General features: G+C 41.6%; 1 protein-coding gene across 2 annotated transcripts in view; it reads left to right on the forward strand.

Annotated features, from left to right (window-relative positions):
- The window catches only part of hells (helicase, lymphoid specific), a 61,109-nt gene that overhangs the window by 1,537 nt on the left and 38,652 nt on the right, over positions 1–20,920 (forward strand). Inside the window, exons 3-9 of one of the 2 annotated variants that reach the window (XM_080205399.1) lie at positions 2,848–2,969; positions 10,936–11,058; positions 13,287–13,331; positions 14,480–14,519; positions 16,669–16,733; positions 18,431–18,469; positions 20,167–20,394. In XM_080205399.1, coding sequence (XP_080061525.1) covers positions 2,848–2,969; positions 10,936–11,058; positions 13,287–13,331; positions 14,480–14,519; positions 16,669–16,733; positions 18,431–18,469; positions 20,167–20,394 — 662 coding nt within the window. Of the gene's footprint in view, positions 1–2,847; positions 2,970–10,935; positions 11,059–13,286; positions 13,347–14,479; positions 14,520–16,668; positions 16,734–18,430; positions 18,470–20,166; positions 20,395–20,920 lie in introns of both variants that reach the window. The other variant, XM_080205400.1, reaches the window with a different exon arrangement.

Consider the following 20,920-nt stretch of genomic DNA (forward strand, 5'->3'; position numbering starts at 1 on the left):
GCTTGGGTCATAGTCTGTGTGGAGTTTGCACATTCTCCTTGTGTCTACATGGGTTTCCTCCAGGTGCTCCAGTTTCCTCCCACAGTCCAAAGATGTGTGGGTTAGATTGATTGGCCGTACTAAAATTGCTCTTAGTGTCCTGAGATGTGTAGGTTCGAGGGATTAGTAGGTAAATATGTCGGGATATGGGGGTAGGGCCTGGGTGGGATTGTGGTTGGTGCAGACTCGATGGGCCGAATGACCTTTTTCTGTATTGTAGGGATTTTATGAAGTTCTTTGTGGATACAAGGAATATTTTTGTTTTAATTTTCTTTGTCGTTTATGTTGCATTAGATGGGGAGTTGATTAAAGATGTTGCGTTGTGTTGATTTTTAAACATTTCCTGGACATTATGTCATAGCTGTTATAATAGCTATTTGTGCATGTCTGTCTGATGTCCAGAGTTCTGTTTGTCTCCTTTATTGCTATTACGATAAATTCCTAGTATAAATGAGTTGTAATTAAATTCTGATTAAAATAAAAGCAAAGTACTGTGGATGATGGAAATCTGAAATCAAAACAGGAAATGCTGCATAAACTTAGGACTGACAACCCTTGTGGAAAGAAACAGTTATTTTTGATCCAAATGATCCTTCTACAGAGCTCTGATGTTGTTAGACTTTTTTTGGCTGATCCAACTGAAAGGTGTGAGCGCATTCCTTAAAGCTTATTGGTGTTACAAGTCAGTTTACATTAACACTGCAATGATGTTACTGTGAAAATCCCCTAGTTGCTACACTCCAGCATTTGGACGCACTGAGGGAGAATTTAGCATGGCAACACACTTAACTAGCATGCCTTTCAGACTGGGACGAAACAGGGAACACCCAGAGGAAATCCATACAGATATGGGAAAAGTGTGCAGACTCCACACAGACAGTGACCCAAGCTGGGAATTGAACGCAGAACCCTGGCGTTGTGAGGCAGCGGTGCTAATCACTGTGTTACCCCTTTTTAGATTTGAGTATCCCTAAATCAGACTGCATGATGCTGTTCGGTATTCTATCATTCACACTCGCTCTGTAGAGATCTTTTTCTTTATTGCAACCATTTACAGTTTCATTTGTTTCTTGTACCATGAAATTTTGTATTAGTCAATCTCTCCTTGTGCTGCTCCTCCATTGTTGCTCAAAACCTATTTCTACTTTCCTTCAGTGAAGAGAGCTCCCTGAGCTGGAATGTTTATTCTGCTTCCCTTTCCAGAGGTGCTGTCAGACCTGCTGAGTATTTCCTGCTTTTTTTTACAGTCATGCCACACTCTGTAGTGCAGTCATTGAATAGGGGAAAAAAGTAATGGCAGGCTGTCCATGCAATGCTTTGCTGAGAAGTAACTGATAATAGCTGTGAAGTGTAATGGTTGAATATAAATGCTAATTTTCTATCCAAAGCCACACCTTTTTTGCTGCAGACATGCAAATGCTTGGGCTGACTTTTGCAATAAGTGACTCCTTCTCTTCCCCCCCAGAAATCCTAAGGGACAGTACTGCGATATTGTTGGGGCCAGCTGTGTGCTGTTAACTATCAGATAAGGCACTGTGTAATTTTGTATGAAGGAGCAAATTGAGTGCCCCAGATAAAGGCAAAATACTGATGATGCTGGAATCTGAAACAAAACAGAAAATCTCGGCAGGTCAGCATTTGTGGAGAGAGAGTAGACCCAGTGTTCTGAATCTGGATGACCCTTCAGACTGAAGGCAATGAAAATATGAGATTTATACTGTGGTGGAGAGGTTGCTGGACTTGATAGAAATGGCATGAACTCACTCCTCTACCTCCACTCCATTTCCTTTTTTCATTTCTTCTTTTCATAATGAATTTTGATTTCTTTAATTTCTTCTTATTTTTCCATTTTGAAAACCTCACTTTCCAACTTGTTTCGTCCTCCCCACCTCACTAGGGCCATCTGTCACATTCCTTCATCTCTGCTCTGTCATTTACATGTTCCAATCCCTTAATGGATGTGTTTAGCAACGTTTCTAGCCTTCTTCATCATCATTTTTTTGTCTATGCCATCCGTATCAATTACATTGGATGAAAGCAAATTACTGTGGATGCTGGAATCTGAAACCAGAAGAGAAAATGCTGGAAAATCTCAGCAGGTCTGGCAGCATCTGTAAGGAGAGAAAAAAGCTGACATCTTGACAAAGGGTCACCTAGACTCAGTGTTAGCTCTTTTCTCTCCTTACAGATGCTGCCAGACCTGATGAGATTTTCTAGCATTTCTCTTGGTTTCCTATCAATTACAGCACCCCACGCCCCCAGCCTCACCCTCAGAATAAATCTCGTCCTGTCTTCCTTGTCTTCAGCTCTGAAGGGTCATTCTGACTTGCAACATTGGTTGTGTTCTCTGTCCACAGATCAGGCAGACCTGCTGAGATTTTCTAGCAGTTTGTATTTGAGTGCTCCAGGTAGTGTTTACTGCCAGGCCTGGTGGAAACTGGTTGGCTATGTTTTGCCTGTGCAGATGGTATAGGCCAACAACAAAGTTGTGGGGCTGCTGTGAGGTAATGGCTCTTGGCATCGGATACTTATCAGTACCTCAGGCAAGTGGTTAATCTTAATGTGCAAATCAAATATTGACAGGCTGTGGATGCCATGGTTAAGCAATGACTTGTGCCCTGATGGAGGATTGACAATGACTGAGATTTTCCCCTTCCTACCCACGGTGAGTATAACCCTAATACAGTATCTCAGCCAGTTCAGCCCAGCTTGGGATCTTTTATGTATGACTCGGGCGCTCATTTAAGAATTAATTTATTGAGCAATCAAGAGAGTATTTGTAACCACTGACCCTTTTTTTTCCTTCAGAGTCTAGAAATAGTGAGATGGCTGAGCATGAGGGGAATGAGATCATAACAGCCAGCATGTTAGAAGAGGAAAGGCAGCTGGAGAAAGAAGGGCAGGTGGAGGAGAGAAGGCTGATGAAAGAGGTAAGGCTCTCTTAAATTACAGTGCAGTTCAGTGTAGGAGCTGCTGCAGCTATATAGAACACTACTGCACAGGCCTTTTCAACAAAACAAATCTATGCTGGTTTATCTTCAGTAAGAAGTCTCACAACACCGGGTTAAAGTCCAACAGGTTTATTTGGTAACAAATGCCACTAGCTTTCGGGGCTTTGCCCCTTCGTCAGGTGAGTGGGGAGTTCTGATCACAAACAGGACAAATAAAGGCACACACTCCATTCACAAAATGGTGATTAGAATGTGAGTCTTTACAGCTAATCAAGCCTTAAAAGTGCAGACAGTGTGAATGGAGATGGCATTAAGCATAGGTTAAAGAGATGTGTATTGTCTCCAGACAGGACAGTAAGTGAGATGTTGCAAGCCCAAGCAAGTCATGGGGGTTACAGATAGTGTGATGTGAACCCAAGATCCCAGTTGAGGCCTTCCTCTTATGTGGAACTTGGCTATCAGTCTCTGCTCAGCGACTCTGCACTGTTGTATATCGTGAAGGCCACCTTGAAGAACGTTTACCTCTTTATGTTCAACCTAACTTCATCTTGTCTTATAAATAACTTCTGATCTTTGTCTATACATGGGGGTGGGATGAAGGCTGAAATAAACTAAAGAAGGCTCAGGGTGTGAGGAGTTGAAGCTATACAGAAATACAAAGGAAATTGGACTTTCTTTGGAAAAGACTCAAGGTGAAGTTTGCCAAATGAGGCATAGAAATGAAAGCAGGAAAGTTAGGAATGAGAAGGGAGGTTGGAATATTTTTCTTTACTGGAAGGAGTTTATGAAGTAATTATATAGATTTTGAGGCATGGCAGATCTTGTTTTTATCTGGGAAACCAATTAAAAGGCAGGGTTGCAAAGATAGTAATTTCTGATTCCTCCCAGTGCCACTTGCTAGTTTGTATAGAAATTGGAGATAAAGCAGTTGTATGTGAGTGGAGAGCGTAAAAGGGAGTGCTTTTGATTCCTAGTAAGTTAGGTTCAGATTTGGGCGAAATTGAACTTGTGTAAACCAGAGATGTTGTATTTCAACAGGGCCAGGATATTGTGGATTAGAGTCAGGTTTACAGCATGGAAACAGGCCCTTCGGCCCAACTTGTTCATGCTGCCCTTTTTTTAAAAACCCGTAAGCTAATCACAGTTGCCCACATTTGGCCCATATCTCTCTGTACCCATCATACCCATGTAACTGTCCAAATGCTTTTTAAAAGACAATTGTACCTGCCTCTACTGCTACCTTTGGCAGTTTGTTCCAGACACTCACCACCCTCTGTGGAAAAATTGCCCCTCTGGACACTTTTGTATCTCTCCCCTCTCACCTTAAACCTACGCCCTCAAGCTTTAGACTCCCCTACCTTTTGGGGAAGGGTAGGTTTGGTCGTGCTGTTGCTAAAGATTTAAACTGGCTTGATGGAGAAGTGGGAACGTGACCTTAGAATCAAAGTTTGAAATAGAACAGAAAATTAATAGATAAACATGGACGAGTAACTAATGTCCTTGGGTAAGGAATTCTGTTGACCTTTCAAGTCTGGCCTATACAATTCCTGATCCGTACCGAGTGGTTGATGGTTCCTTGAATGGCCTTGCATTCAATTCAGTTTTCATCCCATTCAAAACTCAGCTTCTACCGAAAGCCTCACTGCCTCGAGTCAAATTCAGACAAAGAATTCTGCCTTCCTTCAGCTGATGAATCCATACTTGCACCAACTGGGAGAAGCACTAAAGTAACAAGGATACAGAAGGTACTCTGGATGGAGATCTTCAATGTCCATCACCAAGAATGGCTTGGGTAGCATTACTACTGACAAGCTGACCAAGGCCTGAAGGACATATCTTCCAGACTGGCAGTGTGGCAATACGAGGGAAAACGTCATTTTCACCAATCTATCTGACATAGATGCATGTAACCATGATAATATTGGTAGTGATCATCTGAGTCTTTGTAGGTATGAAACCTTGTCCTTACACTGCAAACACATTCCATTGTGGTGTGGCACTGTCATTGCTGAATGAGAGAGATGTAAAACTGATCTGGGCATCATTGAGGCTCTCTGGGTATCAATAACAGATTTGTAACCTTGTGGCCCAGCATATCCCTCAGTCTAATTGCTGCCAAGCCTCGTTCGATGAATCGGAGCAGCACTAGACATAGAGAAAAGAGCTGCTAGTCTATTAAAGTTATAACAGGACTGTAAATGGGCTAAATATGAAACAGGATGCAATAGAACTAAGCAATCCTGCAACCAAAGAATCAGATTTAAACTTGTTGTTCTGCCCTGTTTGGCTCTGAAAGGTGGTAGAAAATTAGAAAGCTAACTGGAGAGAGTGCTTCATGAACATTCCCATCCTCAATGATGGCAGAACCCAGTCAGCACTAAAGAGAAGGCTGATGTTCCAAAACTGCACACAGAACAAACAAAGAACAACACAGCACGGGAAACATGCCCTTTGGCCCAACAAGCTCGAGCTGCCATTTTAACATTGAGTGCCCTCCTCTACCCATGACCTTTGTCTACACCTACTGGGGAAGATTGAGGGAAGACTAATTTAGGGATAATTTGTTACACCAATCAGCCTAAGAGTGCATCTTTGGGGTGTGGGAGGAAACCGGAACGCCCGGAGAAAACCCACGCAATCACGGGGAGAATGTGCAAACTCCTGCCGATACCGGCCCAAATCCATGTATCTGCACAGCAAACAGTGATAGTCACTGAGCTGTCGTGTTGCTTGTCAGATGGTCCAGTTTAAGCGTACACTAACGACGTGAAGCACTAGGCAACTCTCGAAGCAACATCCAAGAGCAGCCCTCACACGACCCACCGTGTGTATGCCCCTTGTTGGTCAACAAGGCGGACCGAATCACCTGTGAAGTAAAAGAAAAGACATCAATAAACAAAAATTTTGACAGACATTTACAGAATCCCCAGAAGCTCAGAAGTAAGACGAAATAAGCTCCGAATTATACCTCGCCCTCCCCCTCACCTTAAGCCCGTGGCCCCTCGTAATTTTTGTTTCCACCCTGGGAAAAAGCTTACCTCTGTTCACTCTATCTATACCCTTCATAATTTTATACACCTCTATTAGATCTCAGTACTCTATTTGTGGCCTAACAGATGTTTCATACAGCCTATCATAACCTCCCTGTGCTTGTACTCTATGCCTTGGCTAATAAGGGCAATATCACTTATGCCTTTTTAACCACCTTTACCTATATATTCCTCTGCCTTCAGGAATCTCCAGACATGCAGCCCAGGCCCCTCTGATCCCCTGTACTTCCTAGCATCTTAATGTTTGTTGCCTGCCGCACAGTCTGTTTTAATCCTTATATGGTGGACAAATAACTACAAGTAGACGTCTTGTTAGTACAAGCAATATTTATTTAAACCCACACAATCAAAATCGTTCACCTGACCAACAATAAGTTATCTTACAGGAAAATACTAAAGTTCAAGTCCAATACAAGACCTTGACTTGACTTTGTGTGACAGGCAAATACCCAAGTAGATATTGGCCTTTATCTGTGCGCTTGGTGGTAGTCATCTGTGTGGTCTGATCTGGCACTCTGGCTCTGGTCTTCCTTCCTTCTCGGATGTGGTGGCTCTCCTCGTGCTGGTCGTCGTTGGCGATGGTCTCCATTGTTCTAGCTCGTTCGTGGGGTCAGAGAGAGAGAGGTTGATTGATTCTTGGTTGTGCAGCACCCTTTATACCCAGTTTGGTTTTACACCCCTTTTGGCCATTGCCGATCAATTGATCAGGATTTGATCTGTCTGATCGATGAGTCCAATCAGGTGCTACCACACTGATCTCTACGTGTGTCACCAGCAGCCATGTCTAGCTGCTGGAGGCACATAGGTCACATACCTCCCTCCTAAATAAAGATTCACAGTGCTCTTATGTCTGGTACACCACCCAGTGTGACCACATAGTCTCTCTCATCCTGGAGATAACCCATATCCTGTTTACTCACTCGTTCGGGTTGCAGCCTGTTTGTGTCTCTCTTTAAATAGCAGCCTGTCGGTTTAGTTCTTGCCCATTTGTCCCAGAGTGCTTTACAAATCGCCATTTTAGATGGCCCATTTGGCCACATGTTCTTTGTGTGTTCCCTTCACTGTTAGTTGTCCCAGTATGCATCACCTGACTTTTTTTAGGGTTAAATCCCATTTACGGTTGTTTCTCCCATGTGACCACCCTGTGTATAGCTCCCTGTAATCTAAGACTTTCCTCATCGTTATATACACACCATTTTTTTTGTCTTCTGTGAATTTACTGATCATACATCCTCTGCCTTCTGCAACTAAGCCCTAAATCCCATGGGCTGTTAGCTTCTTCATTAGTCTCCCAGGTGGAACTTTGTCAAAAGCCCAACTGATATGAACCACATCAACCGCATTGCCCTCATCTACACATCTAGTCACCTCGAAAAATTCAATCAAATTTGTTAGACATGATCTCCACTTGACAAAAGCATGCTGATGGGTGGCACAGTGGTTAGCACTGCAGCCTCTCAGTGCCAGGGACCTGAGTTTGATTTTATTATTGTCATATGTATTAATATACAGTGAAAAGTACTATTTCTTGCACACTATACAGACAAAACATACAGTTCATAGAGAAGGAAAGGAGAGAGTGCAGAATGTAGTGTTACAGTCATAGCTAGGGTGTAGAGAAAGATCAAATTAATGCAATATAAATACATTCAAATGTCTGACAGCTTTTCCAAGGCATCATTGGTTGGGAATTGTGTTGCTCAGTCCCTTGCCGCCAACATCCTTGATTGTCATTGGTCTGAAACTGAACTGGGTCAGCCATATAAATACTGTGGCTCCAAGAGCAAGTCAAAAGCTGGGAGTTCTGCAGTAACTGCACATTGATTCCCCAAAGCCTGTCCACCATCTACAGGGACAAGTCAGGAGTGTGATAAATACTCTCCAGTTACTTGGATGAGTGCAGCTCCAACAACACTGAAGAAGCTTGTTACCATCTAGGACACAACAGGCCGTCCACCATCATCAGTATTTGCTCTCGCCACCAAACTCAAGCTCTTACCATCCAGGACAGGATGGCAGACACAAGGCAACACTGTCATCTGCACATTCCCCCTTCGAGTCACATCATCCTGACTTGGAGCTCTATCGTCATTGCTTCACTTTCGCTAGATTGAAATTCTCTTTCTCTAAGCCACTGTTCTAAATCTAACTTTTTGGTTATCTATCCAAATATATCTCTGGCCCAGGGTCACATATTTTTTATAATGCTGGTATATATGATTTTTGTCATTAAATATGCTAAAAATGTTACAACGAGCTGGGGTAATTCTACATGGCAGATTGGTCAAAAAAGGTAAATTTTCATAGGATACAATGGCAAATTGGATCCAAAATTGGCTGTTAGCAGAAATGGTAGACTGAAGGTTTGTGGCTAGAAGACTGAAGTTTGGCAATGCTCTGTGAGATTCTCCTATTTTGATAGTATACGTTGATGATTTAGAGTTCAATATAGATAGTATGAGGAAGTTTTCAAAAAAGGCAATAATTGGACTGCAGAGTGATATCAGCAGAGTGGACAGAAAAGTGGCAAGTAGAATTCAATCCAGAGAAATGAGATAATATATTTGGAGAGGGCAAAGAAAGTAAGGGATTTCACAATATATGGTGAGATACTGAGAAATGTAAGAGAACAAGAGGACCTTGGGGTGCCTGGTATACAGATCCCTGAAGCTAACCGGAAGGTAGTTAACATGATAGATGGGATGTTTTCCTTTAGTCATTGGCCTGAAATGTTAACTGCTGCAGAAGCATTTTCTGTTTCTCAGCATCTGCAGGATTTTGCTTTTGGTTAGATTGAAGTTTTTGGTACTGAGGAAATTGAGAGTTTACATTATACGTGTACAACTGAGAGGCCTAGCTGATGGATAGGAATGAACTACTATGCTTGGTAGAACTGTCAGTAACCAGTGACATGGGTTTTAAGTAATTACGAGAAAGATTGGAGGAAAGCTGAGAAATATTTTCTGAAAACAGTGGTGCTAATTAATTTAGTTTAGAACACTCGCCTGAAATATAATAGATGTCAAAACCCTCAATGCATTTCATAAGAGATACAGATTGAATGTGGAATTAGAGCAGAATTGCTGTAGTACACATAGGATCATTCAACTAATTTCTGTGCTAGTTCTCCATAGTGCTGCTCCCTCTGCCTTCTCCCTGAAATGTTGCATATTTGTCCTTTTCAATAATGAATGGGCTGAATGGCCTCCTGTATTTCAAATTTGCTATATTATTCTAATGCCCCGTAACATTCTCAGGATGTTCAGTAACTCATTTCAAATTTTATTTGCTGCTGTAGGTGGGCAGGCCTACGATAGTAAGTGGACGAGTAGGTAATCAGTTTGTTAGTGTTGGTTAAGGGAGGATTATTGGCCAAGACAGAACTGTCTTCTGAAGCTGCTGTGAATAGGCAGGTGCCTTTTTCAAGACAGATACATGCCGTGCCCATTGAAAAAGAAAGTGCATCCTTCCCATAATCTGTCTGTGGCTAAGGAAGTTAAGGGTGGTATCCTATGGACAGCCAATGTGTGCAATGCAGCACAAATTAGTTGAGGGTCGTAAGAGGCACTGTGAGCAGCATAGTGGTTAGCATTGCTGCCTCACAGCACCAGGGACCTGGGTTCAATTCCAGCCTCAGGTCACTGTCTGTGTGGAGTTTGTATGTTCTCCCCGTGTCTGTGTGGATTTCCTCCCACATTCCAAAGATATGTAGGTTAGGTTCATTGGACATGCTAAATTGCCCCTTAGTGTCAGGGGGATTAGCACGGTGAATGAATGGGGTTGTGGAGATGGGGGCTTGAGTGGGATTGTGGTCAGTGCAGGCTCGATGGACCGAGTGGCCTCCTGTGCTGTGGGGATTCTATGAAGATTGGAAAAATTGTAGAAACCAGCAAAAGTTGACTAAAACATGACGGAGAAATCAGTGAAAGCTAAGAAGAAATTCAAGGTGTGTGTAAGGAGAGTAGCTAAAGTGAGTGTTGTTTCCTCAGGGTGAGACTAGGGAATTAATAATGGGAAACTGAAACTTTGAACAGACATTTTTGTATATGTCCTTGCAGCAAAACCCACAATCGTATCCATTAATAGAAAATCAAGCGGGAAAGGGGAGGAACTTGGAACAATTATGAGCAGTAAATAAGTTACTTAGCCTTTGGACCCGTTAGCTTGACGTGCCCTTAGACCTGATGCCGAGTATCCTCAAGTCTTAAAAGAATTGGCTGTGAAGATAATGAATTCATTGGTTGTAATCTTCCACAATTCCCTCGATCCTGGAATGGTCTCAGTGAATTGGAAAACCACAAATTTAACACTCCTTCAAGAAGGGAAACAAAGCAAGAGTTTTATAGGCAAACTAACATCTGTCACTGGGAAATGCTACAATCTAAGGCTTGATGGGGTGTTTGCTGAGATGATTGGGAATTAAAACTAGGGGACAGTTCAGAAATAAGGGGGCTCCATTTAAATCAGATGATAAGGAATTTTAGTTTTGGCTGTGAAATTAATTATTTTTCACAGCAGTGGTCATTATTTAACTGGACTATTTAGATTTTTAATTTTTTTTTCAGAGGAGTTATGGACTGGTGGTGGGAGCAGACAGAAAAGGAGTTAAAGCTAAAAATTGAACAGCTATAAATGCACTGAATGGTAAAATAGGATCAATTGTCTAAGTAACCTATTCAAGCATCAAATTAGAACAGTTTTGCAGTGAAAGGATTGCAATTTATTCCAATGGGTAACTTTTGGTTCTACTGGGGGTAATTTGTTCCTGACATGCTCTTAATTGTGAAAGATTCTTGTGGTTAAATTGACGTTCTCAGTAAGTGAAGTTGAAAGTCGAAATGAATAGTTGTATTGTGTGACTATTGGTTGAATTTTTTCATGACTTATTTTTCTAGGCCAAAATGTTCTGGGAAAAAGACTCTCACGAAATGCGTTATAAGCGATTGCAGCACCTACTGGAGAAGAGTAACATTTACTCGAAGTTCTTACTGACAAAAATGGAACAACAACAGCTGGAGGTAATTTCTGTGTGCTAGTTTGATTACATATATGGTGGTGGGGGAGGATGCTGTCTTGATCAGGGATGAATAATGAAAAATAAAAGTTGAATGGATATCTTTAAGGAAAATGATGGCTGGATATCAAAAACACTGACCGAAGGATCCCATCTGAATTGTTAGCCTATTTCTGTTATATGGCAGGTCTGCAATGTATTTCCAGCATTTCCTGATTTTTGTTTTTTTTTTGAAAGTTTGGACAGATTCAGAACTTTCTGCTCAGGAGATTTAAATGGGCGGATGGTGGTGCTCATGATAGAGGGGAGTGTATATGGACTGGACATTTCATTTCCTCCCAATCAGTTAAAGGCTGTATGGGCCTTCGGAGAGGCATGATTAATGGGCTATTTGGGCTGTTTTGTTCCCTGTTATGTTATGAATTGAATTCAACATTTCTACCAAGTTGACAGGGTGGCATAGTTGTCTCACAGTGCCAGGGACCCTGGTTCAATTCCGGTGTCGGGTCACTGTGTGGAGTCTACATGATCTCCTCGTGTCTCTGTGGGTTTCCTCCAGGTGCTCCAGTTTCCTCCCACAGACCAAAGATGTGCGGGTTAAGATGTTTGGTCATGCCAAATTGCCCCTTAGTGTCAGGGGGATTAGCAGGAGAAATACATGCGGGTAGGGCCTAGTGGGATTGTTGTTGGTGCAGACTAGATGGGCCAAATGGCTTCCTGTTGCTCTGTAGGAATTCTGAGATTCTGTGATGTTCTACCATTTAACTGCTTTCGTTTTCAGTTTGAAACTTGGAAGAATTTGTTGATTCAGTTTGAAGGTTTGGGACTCTGTTTTTTGATGGCTTGGTCAAGCAGTCTGAATGATGCAGCAATAATCTTGCTGCTCTTTTAAGTTTTGAGATAAAGACAATGACACAGCCACTAAAGCCACTCTCAGCTGAGTTAGATGAGACTGAAGTTGGTTCTGTATCTTTGGAACAGGTAACAGATGGAACTGGCTTGCCTGTAGAAGGCAGAGAATGGTTGTGGATGAGTCTCTTTCTGCATGGAGGTCAATCACCAGTGGAGTGCCCCAGGGATCTGTTCTCGGACCCTTGCTGTTTGTCATTTTCACAAATGACCTGGATGAGGAAGTGGAGGGATGGGTTAGTAAGTTTGCCAACGACACGAAGGTTGGTGGTGTTGTGGATAGTCAGGAGGGATGTCAGGAGTTGCAGTGATACATAGATAGGATGCAAGACTGGGCGGAGAAGTGGCAGATGGACTTCAACGCAGATAAATGTGTAGTGGTCCATTTTGGCAGGTCCAGTGGGATGAAGGAGTACAATAATGTAGTAATGCTGCAACTTTATAAGACCCTTGTCAGATCCCACTTGGAGTACTGTGCGCCTCTGGCTGCCTCATTACAAGAAGGATGTGGAAGCTATTGAAAGGGTGCAGAGGAGATTTACAAGGATGTTGCCTGGATTGGGAGGCATGCTTTATGAGGATAGGTTGAGGGAGCTAGGTCCCTTCTCCCTGGAGAGATGAAGGTTGAGAGGCGACCTGATAGAGGTATAGATAGGGTGGATTCTCGGAAGCTATTTCCCAGGGTTGAAATGGTCGCTACAAGAGGGCACAGGTTTAAGGTGCTGGGGAGTAGGTACAGAGGAGATGTTAGGGGTAAGTTTTTGACTCAGAGGGTGGTGAGTGAGTGGAATTGGCTGCCATCGGTGGTGTTAGAGGTGAACTCGCTGGGGTCTTTTAAGAGACTTCTGGATGAGTACATGGGATTGAGAGTTATAGATAGGCCTGGTAGGTATGGATATGATTGGCGCAACTTGTGGGCCAACGGGCCTGTTTGTGCTGTAGTGTTCTATGTTCTATAAGGCTGTAATTGGTTGGAACACTTGATCTTTGCTGGAAAGTGTGTCGGTATGGCTGTCTGACAGAAACAAAACCAGGTTCTGTTCATTTCTACCTGGCAGTGAAAGACTTGCATGTAAAAACATATTCATTGACTTGTCTCAAATGGTTAACTGCTTGTGTGAGCATGAAATTAGTTCTAGGAGGGGAAGGGGAGAATAAAATATAAATCTCTTTCTAGAGTCACTTGCTGAAATGTCATGCTGGAAGGAAGGGTGAATTTGGCTCTGATTTTAGTTTTTAAAAAAGTTATATGCAGGTGTTAAGCTAAAATACCTTCTTTGTCACACTTCTTTACTAAGAAAATAATGTCTTTATTTCTAACAGGAGCAGCACAGAAAAGCAAAACTTGAAAAAAAGAAAATGCTGCTGGTAACTACTCAGATGGTAACGACTAGACAGTATTTGGGGGATTATTAAAGTTATTAAGGTGTACGAAATCAATTATGTTAAAAGTGAAGGAGTGTAAAATAGAATCAGGAATGTTTTGGGAACAGGCCATTTAACTACCTGCATCAGATGTTTATCTACTCTTCACTGACCAGATCTAATGAGCTCTGTGTCAGGTACTACCTGTGACAACACTTTCCTTGTTCTCAAATCCCTGCAGAAACAAATCTCTCCTTGGGAGCAGAGCATCATGGTATGGGTTCCCCTAATATAAAGAATGATGTTGCATTTTGATAGCACCTATCGCAACCTGACTATTGAAAAGCGCCAAGTGCTAGGAAAACACAACAGCCAATTTGCGCATAACATTGATTAACTTACAGGTTTGAAAACAACCGCATGATAAATGACCATTAATGTATCTGAGTTATCTTGATTACATAGTGGCCAAGAGACTTGAAGAACTTAGTACTGAAGAGGATTTCAGCGTTCACCTGAGGAGAAAGATGGGACTTTGATTTAATGTCTCACCTGGGGAAAAACAGCTTTGACAGTGTAGCAGTCCTTTAGTCCTGTACTAGATTGGATTTGAACCTATGACCTTCTAACTCTGAGAGGTTGCAATCACTGGGCCAAGTCTGACTTTTTTTCCTCTGCTGTACCGTGTGCTATGGACAAGTTTTCATAACATGTATATTATACCATAGCTCTTTTCTGTTTTTAAGCTTTCTTTATTCAATACTCATTTATTCTGTTAATCAACTCTTCCTTCTCCCTCAATTCCTCACTCCTGCTTTCCTCCAGAAGTCAATTTTCATTGTTCCTGTGGACTCCTTTATTCTGCTTCAGTAGCTTCCCCAGTAATTACCTAATTTCTTTGATTGACTTTCTCCTGCCAAATTTCCCAATTATAATTTGTTCCTTGGGTATTTAAACTCTCCACCACAAGTCATGTTCCTGGAGTTCTGCATAATGAGAATGGAACTCTTTCAAATGTTGCAAGGTTTGGGATGTCTGTCTCTTTTTTTAAGTAGTGTATGGAATCTGTATTAAACCGGTGGCTTTTTAAGAATGGTTGTGTTTTTAGAAGGTGAAGCAACAAATTTGACTCTTATTTTGCATGTGCCCAGGTGAAGGGGGACAACTGCCCAATACAAGAAACTGAAACAGGTATGTTTGTTCATCATTGCAGAGTAAGACACTTTATATCATGTGGTATGAGTTCTGTGCTCCTATCAAAAAATGAGCTTATTTTGATAGCACCATCACAACCTGACTATTGAGAAGCACTTTAATCCACTTTGAATCAAGCAATTCATTTGGGTACTTGTATTCATTCAACATCTTCCAGTTAGAATAAATAGAAATATGTTGACAGTTTCAGTCAAGGCTCTTGCGGCTTCAAAATACTATTGGTGTATTTAATTAAATTAAGTACTTTTCAGTGCCTTTTGATTTAAATGAAGTAATACTTTTTCATTTGGTAGTATCATTAAGAAAAGAAATCCTGTTAAATTTATCATACCCTTCAGTGTTATAGTTTCAGACCTGACTAGCTTGCGCAGAAAATGTGAGGCAGAATTGTTGCTTTAATAGCTTAATACAAGCCCCAAGATGTCTTTGGTAGTATGCAGATTTGTATCTCCATCGTTAGATTAACACTTGAAATCATTTGACACAATATTTAAAACCAATTGTTCAGCCACAAACACAGACTTTTGCAATCATTGAATGAATTTTTTTTTGCCTAGAAATAATGGTGCAGTTTGCCAAGTTTATGTCCAGATCACAGAATATTCCTAGATGGGATAACTGCACCATTTCTTGGCATTTATTCTAGAACCGGTTAGGAAATTGCATTACATTTGGAAATATGGGTTTTTGTCATATGATGAGGAGCACTGACAGTATGCAAGTTGATAACCTGAATGACGATCAGTTGAAATCTCACTGAAGACCCTTTTTCATCTCCTACAATGTCCATTAGTAATAAGAGCTCACATAGAAACATAGAGATTAGGAACAGAGATAGGCATTCAATCAGATCGTGGCTGATCTCTCCCTGGTCTCAAATCCACCTCTCCACCATATCCCCATATTACTTTTTTAATTAGGCACCAAGAGAAGTTCAACAACAGGTTTTGCCTGTATAAATATAAACATGTCCCATTTTCTGTTTGAAGATGGAGCTGTGTTTCTATTTATTCCATCTCCCTTGATCTTGTAACCAACATAGACTTGTGTAGTCAGTGCAAAAATAGACTGTGTTTGTGTTTGTGTTCCTCTTGAGCTTCCTTTCATTCTTTCACCTGTGTCAGCACAATCCTCAATTCCCTTCTCTTGTGTTTATCTTGTCATTAGATGTGTCTATACTATTTCCTTCAACTGCTGTCCTGTGGGTGAGTGTTCCACATTATCAACACTCTGGAACAACAAAGAACAACACAGCACGGGAAACAGGCCCTTCAGCCCAACGAGCCTGTGCCACCATCTTAACATGTTTTTCCTCCTCCACCCTTGACCCATGTCTATGCTTATGGTACCCCCATTGGAAACCAGATTAAGGGGAGAATACTTTAGGGACAATTTGTTACACCAGTCAGCCTAAGAGCACATCTTTGGTGTGTGGGAGGAAACCCATGCAACCACAGGGAGAATGCGCAAACTCCCACAGTCACTGGCCCAAATCCATGTATCTGCGCAGCAAACAGTGATAGTCACTGAGCTGTCGTGGTGCCCATCTGCTGGTCCAGTTTTAAGTGTACACAAACGACGCGAAGTACTAGGCTACTCTTAACATCCAAGAGCAGCCCATGCACGACCCACCGTGTGTATGCCCCAGAGAAAAAGGGGTTTTCCTCTGAATTTCCTAAGCTGTTTTTTGGTACTCATCGTGGATTGATGACCTGAGTTTTGCTTTTCCACACAAGCAGAAACACTTTACTGTATGCACAACTTTTGTAATTTTAAAGACCTTTAGGTCACCCCGTGGCTGACTTCAGAGACCCAACTTTTCACTTTCCTTCTGGGAATGACTACAGTTCTGTTAACATGTTTGCAACTTCTCCTGTGTGTCTTTTTTTATAAAACACTGCTCAATATTCCATATGTGGCCGGACCAAGGTTCTGAACATGTTTTCCATCTTTAGCAGCATGACTTTGAAATCTTCGTATGCACTGCCATCTTCAGTGTTACAGTGTTTAGCTGAGTGTATGAAATCTTCAATTGCTCAAGTCTGTAATGTTTCTATGCATTGTGGAGTATGTACATCTTTCAAAGATCCAACCTGTATCTGCTTTCTGATTTTAAAATGTTTAGCAGTAAAGAAGAAAAGGGGAAGAGAAGGAGAAACATACAATCTTTCTGATTACATCAATAAGGAGGTAACATGTCTGTCCCTTTAGGTGATAAATAATATCTTGGTCCTGGTGTTATTTGTATTAAATGAAGCTGTGACGTCTTTAATTATGTGACTCTGCCCATTGTGATTTTGTTAGAATTCTGCCTCCAAGACTTGATCTTGTGCATCTCTTGTATAGTGAAATGTCTGCCACTGCTTTCATTCCACTGTTGCCAGGTTTTTTTTTATCAAAATTTTTTGAAGGTATAGAAATAGAGCATAGAGGAAGCAGTTAGCCTGTTTGTCTACTGCTAGTTCCTTAACACGCTAGTTACTCTGATGCAAAAACAAAATACTGAGGTATTAGAAATCTGAAATGGATAAAAAACAGGTCAGGCAGCATTTGTGGAGAGAGATTTAATTCAGTTTGATCTTTTGTCTGATGATTCCTGAATTTGAAACTTCTTAATTGTCATCTCCTTCACTTACTTTATTCTATCGAATAAAGACTAGTTTTTTCAAATCTTCCTGGAGTTCTAGTTTCCCAAAATATAGTACTTCATTTTTTTTAAACTAACCTGTACGTGCCACTGTGCCAATCTATCTGTATTCTGAACTCTTCACCTTTGCACTGGCCCCCCAATTTGAGCTTTGGCGCAAAATATCAATCAGCTTGTCCTCCGATCCAGAAAGCATTCTATCAATGGAAAATGAGAAATCCCAATATGCGTTTCTGGACACAACAGTATGGGTGACCGTAAGTGCCAGTGACTCCCACGTCTCATAAACTAGCCATGTCTCATCTATGCTAAAACTTCCATTTACGTCTGCTGTCTCTATTCACTAGACAACTCCCTGTCAAGCTGGCTGCTTAATATCAAGTGCTTAACCAGTCTTGTGTGTCTTGTATATTTTTGTAAAATTCACATACAGTCCCTATGTATACTGTCAATATTTGCGTGGAAAGCCACCTAAATTTGTCAGTTGGTCTTGCTGTTTGCCCATACCATCAAATACTGCTTATTAAATATACTGCCTATTTTGGGTAATTCAATAAGGTTTTTACATCTTATTATCATGTTTGTATCTTAATCCCTCCACTGATTATTCTGTCTTTTGAACCTCCGTGTTTCTTTTTAACGCTCGCCCATTGTCGGGTAAAATCCTTTTGATGGTGCAGTTACCAGCAACTGCTGCAGAGATTCAAGAAATCCTATCCTTCCTGTATTTTACCAGTGTCTGATTATTTAATCAGCAATTTTGACATTCCATATATGGTACTACCATATATTGATTGCTGTTCACATTAAAGTTTGTTAATAATAACTAATAGCATGGTATTGGACAGTTGTGCTCTGCAAGGCTCGGTCTGGCTGTTTAGATAGCTACTCTGAAGGATGAAGGAAAAAAAGTCACTTCTAACTTCAGAGTTATTATCAGGGTAAAACTGATAGAATCGTCCAAAGTTAGCGACTTCAATCGCTTCTGTCAGATGGGTAGTACCCCATTGCAATTGTCCAGAGGAAGTTAGCATTTCTGGGCAATTGCTAGGTAAGCCATTGCATGGGAGCTTACTAAAGGGATTTCCTGTGCATTGTTGGGGTACCACCCCAATGTGACGCTGGGGAATTAGGAAGTTATGGGCCAGTGTCTCTTGCATTCTATGTTGATAAAAGTTTAAAATGCACTTATTGAGCTTTGTTGCAAATCCCTGCTGATTTACTTTTTTCTTTTTTATAGGACATTTTGTCAAGAGTGAAAAAGGCTAAAACAGACAAAGTAAGCCATTAATACTCTGTAGTATTGCAAGGCAGGAGGTGAAACAGTCCTAGATCTGGGTAGTTCATTGACATTAGATGTTATCATGTCTATTTAGTGCTTGGAGCCCATGTTCCTCAACCCAACTGGCCATAAATTCTAGTAAGTGTACAGTGGGTGGGATTCTCTCAAATTCTGTGCCGTATGTGTGTAAAAACTAGAGTAAATTCCGTTGGTTTTTATAGCAGGATTTTCAAAATGAATCTTCCACACTCATGTCCTCATGTGAATTACTCTGAAAGTTAGTGAGCGGGGCCTATTCCCACTGGAGGATCCCACTGACAGCATAGTGCTGAGCAGGCCATTGCGCATGTGCTTATCTGTCAGCGCGGAGATAGGTGCGCACAGTGCTGGCCTCCCATTTGTTGACCTCCATCCATCACTGATTCCAATGCAGAGTGGCAGCGGGATCCCCACCCCTGCTGATTTTTTTCCCCACCTCTTTGGCAAAGTCTGCCCATTGGAAAGTGCTGGGGGCCATGCTGGCAATGTCCAGGGACATCCCTTACTCTGACCTCCTGGGACGGCCTCTAAGTCCCCCTCCCTACCATAAATTAATGGGGAATTGTTGTAAACAGTGGTTGTGCAACACTCCTGGTGGGGGAGGGAAGAGGTGCTAGTGGGCCCACTGACTTCAGTCTTGGGCCCATTACTTGTATGTAGGTTACATTAAAATTTACACAGCTCCGCGCTGATTTCTGGCGTGGAACTGATGGCATTGAAAATGGCCTCTACTTGGGTCTCCTGGCCTGCTGTGCTGCTAGAGCAGCTCATTGGGCAGGAGGATTGTCCCCAATATTTTTGGAAGCTAGCTTTGTGTTCCTTTGTTCTGCACATCAAATCAGCTGTCCCTGATTTCTATTTAAGGATTTTTACCACCTTTTGAATGTTGAAACCATGGAGAAGATGGAATACAAGCAGGAGGAGGTGGCCCCCTTCCTGCATCACAGTTTAATAGCCGTTTCCTGAGCTTGCATGTAAAGATTGTTCACTTGAGTAAGATACCAGAGGGCGCGCCGTGAGCATCCCCAAACAAAAGGCAGTGACTTTGAGAAGTGAAGTAATAGAACTCAGTGGTTGACAAGGATATTGATTTTTTTTTTGTTTGGAATTCTTCAGCTGAAAATAGTTTGAGGGTAGAACGTGCTTATTTGGTTTTCTTCATCTCCATGGCCATCTTTCATCCCTAGCCATCAACAGAAGTTTATTTTACACATTTTGTAGAACAGTACAGGCCCTTTGGCCCTCTGGCCCTTGATGTGTTGTATCTTTTGTACAAAGTAAGGAATGTTGGTGGTTGAATTGAAGACTTTCTGTCACATTATCAGGTATGATATAACACCGTTGGAGACAGAGGTAATCCTTTAGTAACCCAGCAGTAGTACCTGATCAGGAGTGTGCTGTACAATATCTCTGATTTCTGTTTCAATCAAATTCGTGTGGTTTCCATATTGGATTGTGGTTTGCTTAAATTGTTGCCAAATGAAGTGACTTGTGTTGTAAACCATGCTCATTCAATTTTGAGACTTGGCCCTTTGTGAAAATAGAGGAAGTAGACATTCACTTTGCTTCTGAAACAATACGGTGATCAATGTTAACTCAGATCTGTATGTAGGTATAATTTCTGTTATGACTTTGTTTTATAATTTTCAATAAAGAATGCTGCTACACCACCTATAAAGCTTGCGGCTGAAGATATTGAGAAGAACCAAGATTCAAATTCTGACATCAAGGACAGGCTGGCCCAGACCGTACGTCACAACTGTCAGCATCTCCTGGACCCTGTGAGGCAGGTGAACAACCAACCAGTTCCGTATCAACAGCCCAAACTCTTCACGGGTGGAGTGATGAGGTGGTACCAAGTCGAGGGTATGGAATGGCTGCGGGTGAGTTTACAATGCTTTTCATCTTGTTGGGAATACAGGAGCAGTTTTGAAAGCCAGATCAGTCAGTAGTGATGCCGTAATTGTGCATGGCCACACGGCCTGTAGGCTTTGTTCTGTTTTAATGCTGTTTGGCTGTGCAGACATTAAGTGATTGTGTTGAAAGAACTAGCCACACAGAGCACTAACATTTAGTAGGAAACCTTGTCCAGCAGTGTCTTTTGTTGCTGTAATGATTCCACGTCTTTAAATTATTTAACTTGGATAAAATTTACTTTAATTGTAAATTCTGCTGTTTGTTTGAAGCTACGTTCGCTAAGAAACAAGTGATCTAGGATTCTGTTCAGAAAAGACAAGCTATCTAAGATACGGTTAAAAGTCTCATCTGGTTCTTTTCTATCAGATCAATTTGAAATGAAGACAGTTACTGCACACCTCTTAGAAAATATATGCTTTTTTAATGACAAGATTTTCTTTTCAGTGACCAATGGGGCATTTAGTTTAGCAGCTCCTGTGGTTCCCACAAAAA

This window comes from Carcharhinus amblyrhynchos, chromosome 17 (assembly GCF_965287045.1).
Source record: "Carcharhinus amblyrhynchos chromosome 17, sCarAmb.v2.hapA, whole genome shotgun sequence".
NCBI lineage: Eukaryota > Metazoa > Chordata > Chondrichthyes > Carcharhiniformes > Carcharhinidae > Carcharhinus > Carcharhinus amblyrhynchos.